The 19,252-nt window shown below is 42.4% G+C and overlaps 1 protein-coding gene across 5 annotated transcripts; it reads left to right on the plus strand.

Moving 5' to 3' along the window:
• The first annotated feature begins 5,964 nt into the window (after positions 1 to 5,964).
• On the plus strand, positions 5,965 to 19,199 carry cherp (calcium homeostasis endoplasmic reticulum protein). Of its 5 annotated transcripts, none has more exons than XM_020048700.2 (19): positions 5,965 to 6,170; positions 7,059 to 7,232; positions 9,425 to 9,463; positions 10,181 to 10,344; positions 10,456 to 10,593; positions 10,692 to 10,843; positions 10,995 to 11,106; positions 12,041 to 12,130; positions 12,614 to 12,812; positions 12,955 to 13,118; positions 13,318 to 13,774; positions 14,482 to 14,726; positions 14,864 to 14,997; positions 15,079 to 15,165; positions 15,381 to 15,518; positions 15,729 to 15,872; positions 16,103 to 16,383; positions 18,062 to 18,118; positions 18,831 to 19,199. In XM_020048700.2, exons 1-19 carry the CDS (start codon positions 6,146 to 6,148, stop codon positions 18,866 to 18,868), a joined length of 2,838 nt encoding a protein of 945 aa, XP_019904259.2. In that variant the 5' UTR covers positions 5,965 to 6,145; the 3' UTR covers positions 18,869 to 19,199. The 5 variants fall into 5 exon arrangements, with proteins under 5 accessions (XP_019904259.2, XP_019904258.2, XP_010869785.2 ...); XM_020048699.2 differs by having other exon boundaries at positions 14,476 to 14,726; positions 18,831 to 19,198; XM_010871483.4 differs by lacking the exon at positions 18,062 to 18,118 and having other exon boundaries at positions 14,476 to 14,726; positions 18,831 to 19,198.
• Positions 19,200 to 19,252: the final 53 nt, after the last annotated feature.

Below are 19,252 nucleotides of genomic sequence, written 5' to 3' on the forward strand. Positions count from 1 at the left end.
GTTTCTTCCTAAAATTCGGCCTTCTTAGGGAGTTTTTCCTAGCCACTGAAATCCAACACTACTGTTGTTTGCTCCTTGGGGTTTAAGGCCGGGTGTCTCTGTAAAGCACTTTGTGACAACTGCTGTTGTATAAAGGGCTTTATAAATACATTTGATTGATTGATTGACCTACTCATTCAAGGGAGTGTCTTTAGTTTTACTATTTTCTACATTGTTGAATAATAGTGAAGACATCAAAACGATGAAATTACACAAAATGTAAACAAATCAAAATACATTTATATTTTAGATTCTTCAAAGTAGCCACCCTTTGCCTTTATGAACGCTTTGCATACTCTTGGCATTCTCTCAACCAGCTTCATGAGGTAGTCACCTGGAATGCTTTTTGTCTTGGTCATTGGGTCATTGTCCTATTGAAAAACAAATGATAGTCCCACTAAGAGCAAATCAGATGGGATTGCTTATCGCCTCAGAACGCTGTGGTAGCCATGCTGGTTGAGTGTGGCTTGAATTATAAATAAATCACCAACAGTGTCACCAACAGCATCACACTTCCTCCTCCATGCTTCACAGGGTGGACGACACACGCAGACATCATCCTTTAACCGCTCTGCATCTCACAAAGGCACAGCGGTTGGAACCAAAAATCTCACATTTTGCATCATCGTAGCAAAGGGCCGATTTCCAATCCTCTAATGTCAATTATTTTTGTTTTAAGGCCCAAGCAAGTATCTTCTTATTGGTGTCTTTCAGTAGTTTATTATTCGCTGCAATTTGACCATGAAGGTCTGATTCATGCAGTCTCTGAACAGTTGACATTGATATTGATACTGAGTCTTGATATCTTCTCCATTATTCTACAATGTGGATAGTAATAAAATTAATAAATAGTCTTGAATGAGTGGGTGTATCCAAACTTTTGACTGGTACTGTATAGAAAGCTGTCTATTTGTCATAGACAGTAATGGCCCATTGGTCAATAAATCAAGTATTATTCAGGTTTTTTTACTGGTGTGTATCGGGATTTTATACTAAACGCTCATGTATCAAAATGTTTGTTTTGCTATTTATGCCATATTAAAATGGCTGTACATTCTGTTTTCTAATTTACTTGCAGTTGTCTAGCTTATGTGTTATTGGTACATGCTCTTTAGCTCTTAACTCTTGTCAGGTATTTCGGGGACCTCACACCCAACAGAGATACAGGGTTAGTTTGCACATTAAACAATATGTTTAGACATGATCATTCATCATGCGGTTGTGGGACCAAGAAAAAGCCAAAGTTTAGAATTGTTTTTTTAAAAATGAACTAGAAACCTGTTTGTTTTAGACGTTTATCTGAAAATATACAGGACACTTTTTAATTCCCTGTATATCTGTCTGTTTGTTGTATGTTCTAGTAAATAGTACTGTTTACTTAGATTTTGTCTGACATTTTGATTTTCATGTTCTGGATATAATTAATATCTACTCAGAAAATAAACAAATATAGTTTGATAGAATTTGTCTTCTGTCCCTTTTGTTCTATCTACTCTATATCTATGCACCCAGCTTCTGTGACCATTGATCTAGTAAGCACTCTTTGAATGTAAACGGTTGTCAGAGTACTGAGGTAGTGTAGTGATACAGCACTATAGCAGCCGTCCTTCTGTAGTTTCTGAAAGATAGGATCTAACACAGTGAACAGTAGCCCCTCCTCTCCCCTGGTCCTTGGCTGATGGCACAGTGCCAGCCCGTTAGAAAGATGAGGCTCCAATCAATCAGGCTCTCCTGGGAGGAGGGGGGCTGGCCTGGCCACGGCGCCCTTTGCTCCCTAATTGCCCCTGGGTGCTGCCGCTGCAGCACATGTTCATAGCGGGCTGGTCCTGCCTCCCTGGTGTGTGAACCACCCTCCTGGACAGATGGGAGTCCGGGAGGAACTCTTGTCGGGGGCCATCTGGGGCCAACATGTGAACAGTGAACACAACATTCTGGGGAATGTAAAAAATGAATAAAACATTAGCTTTTTTGGGGGATCATTTAATGAGCCGTAGTTCTTAACAAAACTTTGTTCGAGAATGTGTTTATGATCTCTCGCGTCCGGCGGTAAAAGATAAATCTGAGCGGACTAGTTACGTATTATCATTAAAACACGGCTAACTTTAATGGCAACAAGTGGTCGTTTCATAAATACATTTTTCTTTTCATCATGGGACGACGTCCTAATCATGAGGTGGGAATTTGGGAAGGTGGACGAGGGAAGGCGGGGGGCCAGTGTACAGGGAACATGAGGAAGGGAATGCATGCAGGAGAGGGAGATAAAGCCAGAATGAGAGTGTGAGTGAGGAAGCGAGAAAGAGAAAGAAAGAGACAGAAAGAAAGAGAGAGTGTGTTGAAGCCTTAGGGAGACAAGGAGGTGGGAGTGGTGAGGGTGGGGTGGCAGCTCATCAGGGTTAATGATGTGGAAAATCCCCCAATTAGAGCCTTTTCCTACGGACTAGGATGAGTTCAGAGCGGGGTCCTCTGACAGCTTAGGGATTAGTGCCCAGGCCCGGGCCTGAGCAGACACTGACTGCTGGACATCTTGGCATGGTGCAGCCGGGGCCAGGGCAGGCATGCATTGAGCTGGAGTGAGTGGCACAAAGGAAAGCATGGGAAAAGAGCAGCAGATCGACACAGAAGCGAAATCCAACCATCGCCTCCATTTTTGTTGTCATTTTGAACCGGGGCCAACGGGGTGGATTAAGGTGATTCAGAGTAAACACGCTGCGTTGTCCTCACACGTCCCTGCCTTGTCGTCGTTAGTCCCGTCATCAGCGGCTGCACTGTGTGTACCAACATATCCCCAAAGAAGCTTTTGTCTTTGGGATAAGGATGAGGTTTTCTCCACTCTGCTAATGGGGAATTCCATACTTATTGGATTGTTACATAAAATCCATCTTGACCGCATGTTTTGCCATGAACAATTATTTAAAAGATGTCGCAGATGCTTAGTTCTATATCTAGCAAGACACACTAACCTGAGATTAATCCATAACTCCAGTCTCTGGCAGCTCTTAAGAAGATTGGAGCTGAGCATCACACAGTCCCCACTCAAGCTGAAGTCCAGTGTTATTACTGTTTTCACTGGCTTGGATAGAGGATTTTGTGTTGCAGTGTATGTTTATAAGAGCAATGTATTAATTAGATTCAGTTGAAAGACAGGTAAATGTAAATTGCAATATTGTTATAGAATAAAGTTTTAAATATGTTTTATTTTATTTGAACATGGGCAAAGAATGTGGCTAGAAAACATGACCAACCTATTCCTGATATACAGCTCTGGAAAAAATTAAGAGACCACTGCACCTTTTTCTTTCCTTTACAAGAAAGGTTTGAGTAAGGAACAGAAGCTTTCAGTTTGCAGTGGTCTCTTAACTTTAACCCTTCTGTTCCCTACTCAAAACCTTCTTTTCGACTTTTTTGGAAAGGAAAGAAAAAGGTGCAGTGGTCTCTTAATTTTTTCCGGAGCTGTATAGGTCAATCAAGAACATGTGTCTTCTGGACTAACCAGAAAAGACTGGACAGGACTGGACAGTAAATCAAACTAGAGGAAAAGCACAACACAGTTGAGGATTTACTTTTCTATACACACATTCACACACAATCATTTTGCTAGATAATCTCCCATGATGCTTTGCCAACCATTTTGATGTATTTCAAACGTTTATGTTTGACTAACTTACTGTAACAGCTTGAATAAAATAAAATGAACATACATACATTTGTTTTTTACATGGTTGGGACCAAAAACATTTTGAGATGAAAATGTGGTCATGGTCCAATGAAGTTTGGGAACCTCTGGTTTAGTCTCAAAACGCTCACTAACTTGCAAGTACTTAAATACTTAAAGCATACTTAAGAACAACGGAGTGTCTAACAAGGAATAATTTTTTTTTTGCATTGCTATTATTTTGTTACTGACTCTGTTGCTTCCGAAGGGGCCAGGGCTGAAGTTCGATTGGGAGGACGCGGTCCTCGCTGTGGATAATAAGGGAAAGGAGCGGAATTAATTGGGTTTGATTAAGAGAGCTTTTCAATGGGACACAGCTTTTTCGCATGACATAATTGGAGGTCACTGAGAGAGGGGGGTGTGAGTGGAGGATTTGTTGACTGGCGCCAGTGTTCAGAGTACCCCCCCCCCCACTCAACAGACACACACACACACACAAACTTGTAATTACACTTTTAGTAACACTATGGACAATAGATCCCTCTTTCCTTTGCTTGTATGTTTGTACATGTGTATGGAGAATTATTGGATGTTCATTTCAGGACACTCCTTCATTGCAGAAACACCTGAGACCTGGAACCGTTGAGGTAGATGTCTTCTGCAGTATTGGCTGTGCTTTTGGTCAATTAAAGGCATTCCAAATTAGAAAAATTAAACGTATTGTTGTTCTCTGGTTTAACACTAGAAAAGCCTTTTTGGAACGCCTATTGTGTTAATGAGGATTCAAAAATATATTTCATACATTCCATTGGAAAAATATGTATTTTATTGTGTTTATAAAAGTATTGGGTAGCATCAGATGGGCATGATTATTTAAAAAAAAAATTTGATACAACATTTGAGTGAAAGTGACTTAATTGGCTTTCTTTAAATAGTTTTCATGTTGACAGAGAAGAACAGATACGCAAAAACACTTGTGTGAATGTGTTTTATTTAATTTATTTGTTCTCACATCAAAATGCATTAGTTCATCAGAAAACACGCACTGGAATAGGCTGTACAAGGGCCTATACATTCAGGCAGAGATTGTCATTACTTCTTCTCCGCAACTTTAGAACCATTGTTATATTCCATGTGAAAAACTTCCTAATAAACCTTACTGTTTATACTATTGCACTTGGTCCCACAAACACGCACACATTTGTTTTTCTTACCTTGTGGGGAACAAAAACCTATGTATCTATGTTTCCTAGCCTTAACCTAACCCTAACCTTAACCGTAATACCCTAACCTTAATCCTTTGTGCCTAAAATTTACCCAGCTCTAAAACCTAACCCTCAATACCTAAACCTAAAAGTACATTTTATCCTAAGCCGGAAATGAAAATGTTCCTAGTGGGGACTGGCCAAAAATATTGTTGGGACAGATTTTTCAGTTTTTTTCACTATCTTTATGTTGACATGTGGCACCCATGTGTTCACATAGGCCTGGATCACATTCACACATACAGAAGAAAGGGGAAACGCACTTGGTATGATCAGTCTGCTCACTGTGTTTGAATAATCTTGTTACACTGTAATCTATTATGAGGGAGAAGAGAAAGACAAGCCATTTAGTTTTCATCACTTCTGTAAATCCAAATATATAACTCACATGCATGGTCCTCGGCCCACATAACTAGATTATGAACAATCTCATCCCAAACTGTGGGTTTTCCACTTAATCTCTACTAGAATGAACATTTGTGAACTATGGCAATTGGCAAGGGTATTTTCTCTGGAGCCCAAGGGCTTCAGCATGTGAAATATATTCCTATAACGCCACCTATGGTTGACGTGGAAAACGTTGTTAATACTGTAGATTATCAGTGTATAACTTGGTAACCACTAGTAACTGAAATTTTAACCTTGTTTTGTAAGGTGCAGGTGTGGTGGGAAAGATATGGCCACGATACAATTGTATGGTATTTAAATAAAAGAAAGTGTAGTACAGTAAGCTACTTGCATTGCTACAGGGCATTTTCTTAATAAGAATGTTAAGGGAGCAAACATTTCAAATGTCTTCCTTATTTTGCCCATGCCAGCAGAGGTGAAATGTAAACAGTAATATTTTACAAAGGCAATTAAAGCAATTCATTTTCGCAATTATTATTATTTTTAAGTCACTAAAAGTTGTGTTTTTCTTACTTAGACGTGCATGATTTGTCGCTGGGGGCGCAGTAACTTGGTATCTGCTTTATTCTAGGCCCCGGAACGGAAGTAGTCCGAAGTTCTTGAAGAACTTCCGGTGCGGGAGTGGCTCAAACATTTTGGAATTCTGCTCTAGTTAGCTGTTTTCCTTCAACCGAATACCTAGCTAACTAACTAACGTTAGCTAATATTGTGACAAATTAATCTCCCCCCCTGTGTGTTTTTGTAGTTCAGCGGGATCGCTGTTACTTGATTGAAGACAAACATGGATATTCCCACACCTCCTGAGGGTTTGTAGCTATATTACATTTTAATTATTGAAGCTGCGCAGCTAATTTGTACAGTAGAGTAGCTAGCTATATAGTCAGGCACATGAATGTCTGTTACAAACCAGAATACATCGTTTTTGTTAGCTGTATTGCTTTATCATCAAATGTATCTATTTCTAGGTTGGTGGTTCCGTTGCCAGTCGATCGGTTTTTGACTTTGTGATGCACCTAGCTGGAAGACGTTAGATCGCTAGCATTAGGCATAGAACAGGCGCGCATGCATTGATGCTTTCCCTGTTGCTGGACACATTTATTTCCCACTACCTACCTGTCCAGAGATGCGCTTTTGTTTTTATTACCTTCTGAGGATCTGAAACCTAGAAATGAATATTCCCTAGCCTTAAACCTAATCTTTACCAATAACCTAACCTTAATAACAATACCCTAACCTGATTTTCAGTAACCTAACCTTAATGTATAAACTTAACCTAGCCATAACATAGATCTAATACTATTCCCAATTGTACGTTTTTAACTTTTTGGATAGAAACGGGGGTTAACATGGCTAAGAGTAACAATGTTAAAGAGTCACAAGTGTCTCCCTGTTTAAGCTAAGTGGTGTGTCTGAAATAATGTAACCAATTTAAAATTCATAATTATTTTAAACTAATTTCGAAGCTATGTTCATAACATTTTTGTAAAGCAAGCACATTCTACTTAGTTACAACAGTTAGACAGTTTCAAATAAACTAAACTAGGCATACTCTTTAAGAATGAATAGATAAATATCACATTTACAAATCCAAAAATGGATGTAGTAACTCAAGTTTGCCCATTTCAACAAAACAGTGTTACAAATAATGTTCTGACTGACTCACCAAAACTTGGCAACTTTTTTTTCTTTCACAGACCAAGAGCTGAAAAATGTCATTGATAAATTGGCCCAGTTTGTTGCTCGGAACGGACCAGAATTTGAGAAGATGACGATGGAGAAACAGAAGGACAACCCCAAATTTTCTTTTTTGTTTGGAGGAGACTTCTTCACCTATTACCGTTGCAAGCTTGCTATGGAACAACACCAGCGTACGTAGTTCACTGTCTATTCAAAGTGTCTGAACATTGATTCCAACCCCAACGGTCTGTAGAATTCAGTATAGGGGTGTTGCAATATATCGGTATTGACGATACTGTGATACTTAAAAAATGAAATATGGATATCATGTTAATAATACACGTTAATGTCATATTCACTTTGCGAAACTGACCTTCGGTTTTTCTAAAGCTTATTCGTGTCACCTTTGGACAAACAATGCATGTGTGTAAACTACGAGTCTGGACCTTTACAATGGTGTTTGAATTAACGCAGAGACGCACCATTTTTGTAGCCTATTCACTAGGCAAAGATTAGCTGTATTTTTCCAAAAACCACCTCTTGGTGTTAGGCCTTGTGGATCTTTTGTTTATCAGTTCATCTGGTTGCCTTTTCACTGTCCATTAAGTGTAATTGTTATTTATGTGCATTTAATTTTTTTTATATTTCATGGTTACAAACTCTCCACTTCCCTACTCTCGTATTTTGAGTTTAATTAATTTGCCAAACCAGAGACAAAACAAACAACAAACAAAGTTAAAGATGAATTTGACTGATAGCATTATTATCATATTTTTCTTCAAATGTTCTATAGATATTGTAGTCACATCGTTATCGTGAATTCTTCTGGCCATGATAATCATCTAGTGAAAATTGGATAACGTGAGAGCCTTAATTCTGAATCACTTTTAGTCGCCATGTATATCTTTATGTACAGGACCTTTACTCTTTAAAATTGGATGGTATTTTTTAGAGCCGGTTTGGAGCACAACCACCATGTGCAGATCTTGCCTAATGTGTAAAATCTAGTCATTGCAGGAAGACCAGACCTGCATGTGTTTAACAAAGGCGTGTGGTAACTGGGACACACTTCCACTATAGAAATTGCCTTTTGTATCCACAATGAAAGTTGAGTCATAATTCTGCATGTTTTTGTAAATATTTCTTAATTTTCTAATGCAATAATATAAAGTTATTGTTTAAATATGCCTTTCCTGCATAAAACACATCTAATGACTACTTTGTAACAGTCTTATCTGTTCAACGTCTATCTTGGTGGGGTTTATGAAAACTTTATAACATGCAGTTATTTCATAAGTATTAGTTAAGGCCTTAGTCAAGACACTTCATGTGAAGTATGAATTTCATGGTGTCTGGAGTTGACATTAACCCAGTTGTGTTTATTTAAAGAAAATGTGGTTGTCTCTTTACATAGTGTTTTGAATTATACTTCTATCAAAGTATGTATACAATATTATTGGTGGAAAAATATGTGTTGTCCTGATTTTCAAGATCACATGTTTTCTGTTATTGCATTAAGCTCTAACAAATACCTGTAAATTCATCTTCACTGTTTGGCGAAAACTTTGTAACAACATGTTTCCAATTTTGTATACATTCCTAATGACTTGTTGATGATGACTGGACTTGTTAATTTTTTTCTGCTATGGACATATACAGTTTTCATTGATGTTGAATATTAAGAGTTGGTCTGTAATATTAAGGTTTACTGTACTGAACAATACTGGTCTATTTTACTGAACCATACTATACTGAACAGTACTGCTTTATGTTATTTAATCCTACTGTACTGAACAGTACTGGTCTATTTTACTGAACCTTACTCTACTAAAAACTATTGGTTTATTTTACTCCACCTTTTTTACTGGACCTGGTCTACTGTACTGAACCAATTTGTACTTATTTTTTCATTATACAAATTTTTTCCAATTATTTTGAACTGAAGATGACAGCGGACACCCTGTTCTGCAGACATTTTTGAGAGAATTTTTGCGGAATTTTCTGTAGGTATTTTTTATTTCAGATATTATGCAACGGTAATATATCCTATTGTTATACAGTGTTTGTGAGATGGGTTCTTTTTACACATTGGGGAAAGAGTAGAGAGTTGTTGCTTAATGAGCAGCGGGTGGGATTCAAACCTACACAGCAGTGGTGCGTATGGACTGAAGGCAGTGCCTTAAACCGCTGGTCCATATTTTTCTGTTAAAAACATTCACAACGAAGTGTACTCTAGAAGAGCATGTTGTCATTGCATAATTAGCATCCAGTGACTGTGATATCATTTTATGTAGGCGCTAACCGTAGCATAACCTTGCCCGTAGGCTAAAACTTTGGCTGTTTGTATGCCACTGTTTTGTAATGTGTGCTTCTCTCCACATAGATCCTACTACACACGAATGTGAGGAGTATAAGTTGGAAGGTATTTACTGGAAAGTTATGTAGAAAAGAAAGTGCAAATTCAGACAGATTCCCAACCTGCACATTTTGCTCGACATTCATTTGGTGTTTTTGCATCACCAGTGCTTGACGGCTTTGTTTTTGTATTGTGTTTCATGTGTTTGTATTTTTCAATCATGTGGATTTTGAGATGATGGATATCTTGACTACTGCTGTTGATCTACATTTGAGTTATTGTTCTAACATTTATTCAATCACAATTCAAGTTTGGACATTGCCAAGCATATGTCAGTTTTCTAAGAAAGGGTTACTATAAGTTATGATGCTTGATGATATCAAATGCTGATTGATTTTGTTTTTGTATGTTGCTTGTGATTCAGTGCTGCTGGAAAGTATAAGTGATTTTAAAATCCACACAATTATGGCTGCTTGTTTACATAAGTTGTTTCAGAGATGCTACAAAATGCTTCATATGTTCTTTGATATTAATTCCTTTGGAGTGTAAAGGAATTCAGTACAAATTATGATGAGCATTCCTTGCATGAAGCTAGTTGCATGTGGAGAAAGATCTTTATTTTTTTAGTACTGGCTTTGCTTTTCAGGAATTTAGTTTAAGAATTTAAGGTAATTTAAGATTTCCAACTGCCTGTGCAAATGACAAAAAGCAAAAAGTACATTGAAAAGAATTGCAACATCATGCTTTGTCCTTAAATCACTTGTTTTGCCTGATGTTTTGCAGATCTCTACCAACCACCTGCTAAGGAAGTCTTAGATGTTCCACCACCAATCACCATCCTGCCCCCGCCCCCCATTGCCCCAGCCGTGCCCTCTCTAGATGAGCTGATCCAGCAAAGCCAGTGGAACCTGCAGCAGCAGGAGCAGCACCTGCTCAATCTCAGACAAGTACGCCAGTGCCCTACTCCGACAGTGGTTCAGTGATATGTTAGGGAGTGGAGCGAAGGTCTGCACATACTCTGGCCCCAACCTAACTGCTTGCCACTTGTTTGATTCCAGGAGCAGGTGACGGCGGCTATAGCCCTGGCAATGGAACAGCAGACCCAGAAGCTGCTGGAGGAGACTCAGCTCGACGTCTCTGAATTTGACAACCTACTGCAGCCAATCATTGACACGTGCACCAAAGATGCCATCTCAGTATGTTAATAATTCCTGGTGTGACACAGCATTACAGTGGACTGTGAATATTCACTAGGGGGTACTAGTGTTGTGTTTCTCTTCTGATAACCTCCCAGGCTGGTAAGAACTGGATGTTCAACAACGCCAAGGGCCCGCTGCACTGCGAGTTGATGTGCTCACATCTGCGGAACCGCATCACAGCAGACGCGGCCCACTTCGAGCTCCGCCTTCACCTCATCTATCTCACCAATGACGTCCTACATCACTGGTAACGCTGTAAAATAAATCTTTTTTTTAATCACTTTTGACACACTACCTTCCAATCTAGGGTAATTCTACTGTAGTTGCTGCTTTCTCCAAATTTCCCCACAAGTTTGTGTGGTGATTTTAAGTGCATGAAACATCTTGTTGTCCTTCAGCCAGAGGAAGCAGCAGAGGGACCTGCTTGCAGCACTGCAGAAGGTGGTTGTCCCCATATATTGCACCAGCTTCCTGGCCGTGGAGGAAGACAAGCAGCAGAAGATCACACGGGTCAGACATCAAGCAGACGCTCTCATCCAGACATCTAGCAGACAATCATCCGGTCATTTATAAGACTCTCTCATCCAGTCATTTAGCAGACACTCATCCAGTTATCTTGCAGATGCTCTCATCCAGTCATTTAGCAGACACTCATCCAGTTATCTTGCAGATGCTCTCATCCAGTTATTTAGCAGACGCTTTCACCCAGACATTTAGCAGACGTTCTCATGCAGTCATTTAGCAGACGTTCTCATGCAGTCATTTAGCAGACGTTCTCATGCAGTCATTTAGCAGACGTTCTCATGCAGTCATTTAGCAGACGTTCTCATGCAGTCATTTAGCAGACGTTCTCATGCAGTCATTTAGCAGACGTTCTCATGCAGTCATTTAGCAGACGTTCTCATGCAGTCATTTAGCAGACGTTCTCATGCAGTCATTTAGCAGACGTTCTCATGCAGTCATTTAGCAGACGTTCTCATGCAGTAATTTAGCAGACACTCATCCAGTTATCTTGCAGATGCTCTCATCCAGTCATTTAGCAGACACTCATCCAGTTATCTTGCAGATGCTCTCATCCAGTTATTTAGCAGACGCTTTCACCCAGACATTTAGCAGACGTTCTCATGCAGTCATTTAGCAGACGTTCTCATGCAGTCATTTAGCAGACGTTCTCATGCAGTCATTTAGCAGACGTTCTCATGCAGTCATTTAGCAGACGTTCTCATGCAGTCATTTAGCAGACGTTCTCATGCAGTCATTTAGCAGACGTTCTCATGCAGTCATTTAGCAGACGTTCTCATGCAGTCATTTAGCAGACGTTCTCATGCAGTAATTTAGCAGACTTTCTCATCCAGTCATTTAGCAGACTCTCATCCAGTCACCCCCCTGTTTATCTGCATTGCCAGTCTGGTATTAAACCCATTATTTCTTGTTTCTCTCACAGCTGCTGCAGCTCTGGGAAAAGAATGGTTACTTTGATGAGGTGACAATCCAGCAGTTACAGAGTCCAGCTCTAGGCCTGGGCCAGTATCAGGTGAGGACTGAGGCTAATGGCCCTGTAAAGTGAAATGCTGCAAGTTGGCTGCCACTTTAAAGCTTTGGACTTTGAAGTCAACCATATATACACAACCATATTTGAACATCCTCCCCCATGTCACACTAGACGTTATGTCAATATAAAGTTAGCGTGTGTTAATTTTATTGACTACATTTTCACTTTAGCCCGGCTTCTAAATGGAGTATTTAGCCACCTTTAAGTCACTGCTGTGCCCATTTCCACAGCACAGCTCCCTCTTTGGACAGGATCTGTAATCTTCCGAAATGCCCCTTTTCAATAAGATTACTGATTCCTTCCCAAAGCGGGACACATTCTGCTAAAACAACAACGGGCGACAGCAAGTGCCAAACAACTAGACAGAGATTCTCTATCCTGTACTGTCCATCCAAAAGTTTAGCTTAGCATGTTTTGCGGCACTAACACGCCTGTCCTCCTGCTCGTCTCGTCTCCCTCTCCAAGGCCTCCCTCATCACAGAGTATGCAGCGGTGGTACAGCCCGTTCAGCTGGCCTTCCAGCAGCAGATCCAGGCCATAAAGACGCAGCACGAGGAGTTTGTGGCCAACCTTGCAAAACAGCAGCAGACAGCAGCAGCAGCAGCAGCAGTGAGCCAGCTAGCTGCAACAGAGCCCGACGTAAAGGCAGTCACCACTCAGAGTGGTGAGGAGAGGGGAAAACACGCACGCGCACGCACTTCATTAAGCACTTTCGTTGATGTTTGTTATGGGTACATTCTTCATCTTCAGCCATGTCTGTAGTACGCCTAAACCAAATACCCTTCCCTGTTTTGTGTTGTCAACAGGAGAGGTGAAGCCATCCATGCCTGGCCCTCTTCCTGGTGATTATGACGGAGCCCAGTCCAGACCGGACCCCAGCGCTAACAACAGTGGCCACTCTGACAGCTCCGCCTCCAAACCCTGGTTTGACCCACAACACATGCCTGGAGGCTGGAACCCCAACCAGCCCGTAAGCACCACTAATTCTTGTTTCCATGCAGTGTGTGACTTTTCCCATGAAGTAAAACTGACTTCTATATACTGATTTTCCTTTTAATAGAATTAGGTTTTACTATAGTGCCCATCTATTGAATGAATCCCAGTCAACATGTAAACGATTGACTGTTCTAATCCTCATCTAAACGCCATTTACTTCCGTCCTCTCTCAGCCTCCGTTCGACCCCACCCAGGCGCCACCACCGTGCCCGCCTTGGAACAGCCACGAGGGCATGTGGAACGAGCCGAGGGGCGACCCCAGCTGGAGTGGAGGTCACCAACGAGGGGAGAGTGGTCCCTGGAGCGGCGGGGGGGGCCAGAATGAGCCTCCTCCCAGCTGGAGTGGTCAGTATGACCAGCCCCCCTGGAGCAGTCAGGGGCCAGACCAGCCCCCCTGGGGCCAGAGAGAGCCCCCCTTTCCACGCATGCAGAGGCCCCCCCATTTCAGGGGGCCCTTCCCTCCACACCAGCAAGGTCCCCCACCCTTCAACCAGCCACCTCCGCCTCCACACAACTTTGGCCGGTTCCCTCCCCGCTTCATGCAGGATGACTTTCCACCCAGGCACCACTTTGACCGACCGCCCTACCCGCCACACCGCTTCGACTATCCCCAGGCAGACTTTCACGGAGGTAATGACCTTGGAAGCTTGAGGAGAATGTTCTGGAATTTGGTTATGTCAGATGAACTTGTGGATTTCCATTTATTTTCCCGATGTTAGGAGCTTAATTTTCTAAGCAAATGCTAACTTGTATCAGAGCACTTATGACTGGAGGTCTATGGGATCTCCTTGCATTGTAGAAGATGTTCTGTACTTGCAGTCATCGCACTCGTGCTTGTTAGCTACTTCCTTCAAACTGCATTTAGAAATGTTATCTATGAGTTTGTCTGACTCTGGAGAGGTAGAAAAGCTCATAATGGCTAAAATCCTGAAGTATCCCTTTAGTATTAGCTGTTAAGAAGATCTGTGTGGTATATGAACAGCGCCCCTCGTCCTCAGACCGTAAACACACATCTGTCTGGTATATAAACAGCGCCCCTCGTCCTCAGACCGTAAACACACATCTGTCTGGTATATAAACAGCGCCCCTCGTCCTCAGACCGTAAACACACATCTGTCTGGTATATAAACAGCACCCCTCGTCCTCAGGCCGTAAACACACATCTGTCTGGTATATAAACAGCACCCCTCGTCCTCAGGCCGTAAACACACATCTGTCTGGTATATAAACAGCGCCCCTCGTCCTCAGACCGTTAACACTGATTTACACAATCCTGTGTGACTGACAGAACAAACATTTAACTGAGTCTCTTCTCTGGCCCCTGCGTGTTGACCAAGACATGGGCCCCCCTCCCCACCACCACCCCAGCCAGAGGATCCCTCCACCAGGCATGGGAGGTGGAGAGCACCCTCCCTGGGGAGGTAACCAGCATGCTGATTTCGGGCCCCCGCCCCATGGCTTCAATGGCCAGTCCCCCCACATGAGGCAGCGGCCGGCCCCAGCTCATGAGGACGACCCCAGTCTGGTGCCCAACGTCCCGTACTTTGACCTTCCAGCCGGACTCATGGCCCCCTTAGTCAAGGTGAGTCACATGGATGGAGATCTCTGCTGCCTTGCAGGGATACGTGTTTACCACAGCTCACCTTGCCTAAAGGGAAATGTTTGTCTCAGCCTGTGTGAGCCAAACCGTTGTGCTGTCTATCTGTTTATGTGTGCCAGCTCGAAGACCATGATTACAAAGCACTGGACCCCAAAGACATCCGCCTGCCTCCCCCCATGCCTCCCAGTGAACGCCTGTTAGCTGCTGTGGAGGCCTTCTACAGCCCCCCTTCCCACAACAGACCCAGGAACAGGTAAACCACAGACTTTTGAATGTGTTTTTCCAGTCAATCCAATATGTGGACTCTGTTGATTGTATTTTCTTTGTTTGTTAGTGAGGGATGGGAACAAAACGGCCTGTATGAGTTCTTCAGAGCAAAGATGAGAGCCAGGAGGAAAAAGGGCCAGGAGAAACGTAGCAGGTAGGAGGGTCTACCTGCCGACCAGCCTAATGTGACTCGTTCTACCTGCCGACCAGCCTAATGTGACTCGTTCTACCTGCCGACCAGCCTAATGTGACTCGTTCTACCTGCCGACCAGCCTAATGTGACTCGTTCTACCTGCCGACCAGCCTAATGTGACTCGTTCTACCTGCCAACCAGCCTAATGTGACGGTGTATTCCTGTGCCTTTCCTAGCACCCGCGGTGGTAGTCGTTCCCACAGTCGCTCTCGTAGTCGTGGGCGCTCTTCGTCTCGTTCCAGCTCGAGATCCTCCAAGTCCTCACGTTCCTCCTCACGTTCCCGCTCTCGCTCCTACTCCCGATCACGCTCCAGGTACGTCCAGATAATTCCGGAAGAGTCCTAACAGTAAGGTCTGATTTTTTAAATTCCTGTAACCACCTGTAAGGTACAATTAAAATGGACCGGTCGCCATTTTTTCCCTGTTCGTTTAGGTTTTGATAAAGTATATTATTGTCCAAGCGTAACATTGTGGGAGGAGCATAATTCAGTACGATCGTGTCGTTTTGTCTTTTCCCTCCCCAGGAGCAGAAGCCGATCCAGGTCGTCCCGCAGTCGATCTCGTTCCAAGTCTCGCTCCAGATCTCGCTCTCCTGACAAGAGACGGTCGGAAAGGCACGGACACACCCCTGCACCCGCCTCCCAGCAGTCCCGTAGCCCCTCCCCACCGTACGTCCCTCTCATCTCAGCTTGCAACGCATCTCATTCTCCACACATTATTCGGCCTCTAATGTATGGCGTACAAAGGGGCCTAAGGGAGGCTAGGAGCAGAATAGTAACTTGGCCATCGACACGCTCAATGGAGGCAGTCAGTTCCCAGCTGAAAAGGCGGGACGTTTACGGGTGTATTGTGTATGTGCTGATGTCTTTACTGAATGTGTCGGTTGTCGTCTCCACAGCACTACGTCTGGGCTTGGCTCAGCAGGGGCAAACCTGCCTCCCGACAGCAGGCTGGGAGAGGAGAACAAGGGCCATCAGCTGCTTATGAAAATGGGATGGAGTGGTTCAGGGGGGCTCGGGGCAAAGGAGCAGGGCATCCAGGACCCCATCAAGGGGGGAGAACTCCGGGACAAGTGGGACCAGTATAAAGGAGTGGGGGTGTCCCTGGATGACCCCTATGAGAACTACCGCAGGAACAAGAGCTACAATTTTGTTGCTCGCATGAAAGCAAGGGAGGAAGGTATGAATGTTTTTTCAAGTCATACGTCTTTCTCTGTCGTTCTTATGTTGTGGACAGATACTGTGAACCCCAGACATATTTGGACAGTGCACATGTCTCAGTTTGGCTCTGTACTTGAGCAATTTAGATATGATACAATGACTATGGGATTAAATTGAATTTGAGGGTGTTTGTTATTCATATTGGGTGAACCTTTAGAATGGTGTGCTTGTTTTGCACAGTCCCCCATTTCAGGGCACCAAAAGGATTTAAACAGTTAGATTCAACACTGTCTCTTATTAGGCAGGTATTTTTTGCATTGCTAGTGCATGCTCAAGTCTACTTGATTCTAGGCTTTGCATTTGAAGTCTGTTGCTGATGTCTGACAACTCGAGCATCAAAATAGTGTCAAAAAGTCAAGCTGGCCTTGATTAGGCAGATAAAACAGAAAAACATCCAAAATGAACTGTTCCTCACACTAAGAAAAACAAAAGCACTAGTCAGTAAATATCAAAACTTGTAGACCTAGGAAGACAGCTATAGTGCAAATGCCTAAAACAGAAAGTTCTGGAAGGTAGTGTTATGGACAGATGAGACCGTGGTGGAATATGCGTATAAGGTCCTGCACCGGTCCTCGAATACCCCCAACAGTACCAGCCAAGCACACCTGATTCAACTTGTGATCTAATTATCAGGACCTCATTGAGTTGAATTGGGTATGCTTGTGCATCCTGGGTCCTTTGATCATTCTTGAGATGTCTCTAGACTGGAGTCCAGCTGTGGCATATTAAATTGACTGAATGTGATTTAGAAAGGCACACAGTGGGTTCCATCATTGTGAAATGGAACAAGCAGACCTCATAGAGCTGGCTGCTCAACCAAAAGATTAATCTTTAAGCCTTGAGAGAGCTTGAGATGATCTCCAAAGAAGTATGTTAGAATCTGTACCAATCCAGGTGTGCATAGCTGGTAGAGGCATACCTAAGAAGACTGGAAGCTGTGATAACTGCCAATGATGCTTCTATAAAGTACTGAATAAAGGGTCTGAATACTTACATACATTTCTTTTTCTTTTAGATAAGGTAGCACATATTTCAAAATACACTCACCTAAAGGATTATTAGCAAAACCATACTAATACTGTGTTTGACTCCCTTTCGCCTTCAGAACTGCCTTAATTCTACGTGGCATTGATTCAACAAGGTGCTGAAAGCATTCTTTAGAAATGTTGGCCCATATTGATAGGATAGCATCTTGCAGTTGATGGAGATTTGTGGGATGCACATCCAGGGCACGAAGCTCCCGTTCCACCACATCCCAAAGATTCTCTATTGGGTTGAGATCTGGTGACTGTGGGGGCCATTTCAGTACAGTGAACTCATTGTCATGTTCAAGAAACCAATTTGAAATGATTCGAGATTTGTGACATGGTGCATTATCCTACTGGAAGTAGCCATCAGAGGATGGGTACATGGTGGTCATAAAGGGATGGACATGGTCAGAAACAATGCTCAGGTAAGCTGTGGCATTTAAACAATGCCCAATTGGCACTAAGGGGCCTAAAGTGTGCCAATAAAACATCCCCCACACCATTACACCACCACCACCAGCCTGCACAGTGGTAACAAGGCATGATGGATCCATGTTCTCATTCTGTTTACACCAAATTTCTGACTCTACCATCTGAATGTCTCAACAGAAATCGAGACTCCTCAGACCAGGCAACATTCTTCCAGTCTTCAACTGTCCAATTTTGGTGAGCTCGTGCAAATTGTAGCCTTTTTTTCCTATTTGTAGTGGAGATGAGTGGTACCCGGTGGGGTCTTCTGCTGTTGTAGCCCATCCGCTTCAAGGTTGTGCGTGTTGTGGCTTCACAAATGCTTTGCTGCATACCTCGGTTGTAACGAGTGGTTATTTCAGTCAAAGTTGCATCAGTCGGCCCAGCTTGAATCAGTCGGCCCATTCTCCTCTGACCTCTAGCAACAACAAGGCATTTTCGCCCACAGGACTGCCGCACACTGGATGTTTTTCCCTTTTCACACCATTCTTTGTAAACCCTAGAAATGGTTGTGTGTGAAAATCCCAGTAACTGAGCAGATTGTGAAATACTCAGACCTGCCCGTCTGGCACCAACAACCATGCCACGCTCAAAATTGCTTAAATCACCTTTCTTTCCCATGCTGACATTCAGTTTGGAGTTCAGGAGATGCATTTGAATCAACTGCCATGTGATTGGTTGATTAGATAATTGCATTAATGAGAAATTGAACAGGTGTTCCTAATAATCCTTTAGGTGAGTGTATGTGCCTTGTTTTGTCATTATGGGGCATTGTGAAACAGGGGTCTGAATAAACTACCAAATTTTATTTCAAGTCCAATGTGTCAATGTCCAAATACCTATGGCGTTTAATGTATATGTTTGGTGATGTGACATTCTAAAATGTAACAAGTTGTATTGTTTGTTTCAGTGAACCGTGAACCACAGGAAACGCCTCCAGCGGAATGATGTGCATCGTGAAGCTCGTAAAAAAATTGTTTGTACTGAATGGTTTTTCCATCTGTGCAAGATCTTCATATACCAGATGGATGAGGTTCTTAGTTTCGAATGTTGCTATTCTTGTGATACTTTTTCATGTATTCTTCTCATGTTCCAGGAGTTGGTGACTTTGCAATGGATAGAAATAGTATTGTGTTGCTCTTTTGTAAGAAATAAAAACAAAATCCCACCAAATCAGGAAATTCATATGGAATTAATGTCATGTTAGCTGTAACTGTGAATCAAGTAACCCTATGCTAACCACATGCTGTAGAAATAAAGCATTTTAAATACTTGTGTTAATATTGTTTGTATAAATACACTCAATTAACCTTTAATTTAGATTAAAAGTAA

This window comes from Esox lucius, chromosome 8, assembly GCF_011004845.1.
Source record: "Esox lucius isolate fEsoLuc1 chromosome 8, fEsoLuc1.pri, whole genome shotgun sequence".
Lineage (NCBI taxonomy): Eukaryota > Metazoa > Chordata > Actinopteri > Esociformes > Esocidae > Esox > Esox lucius.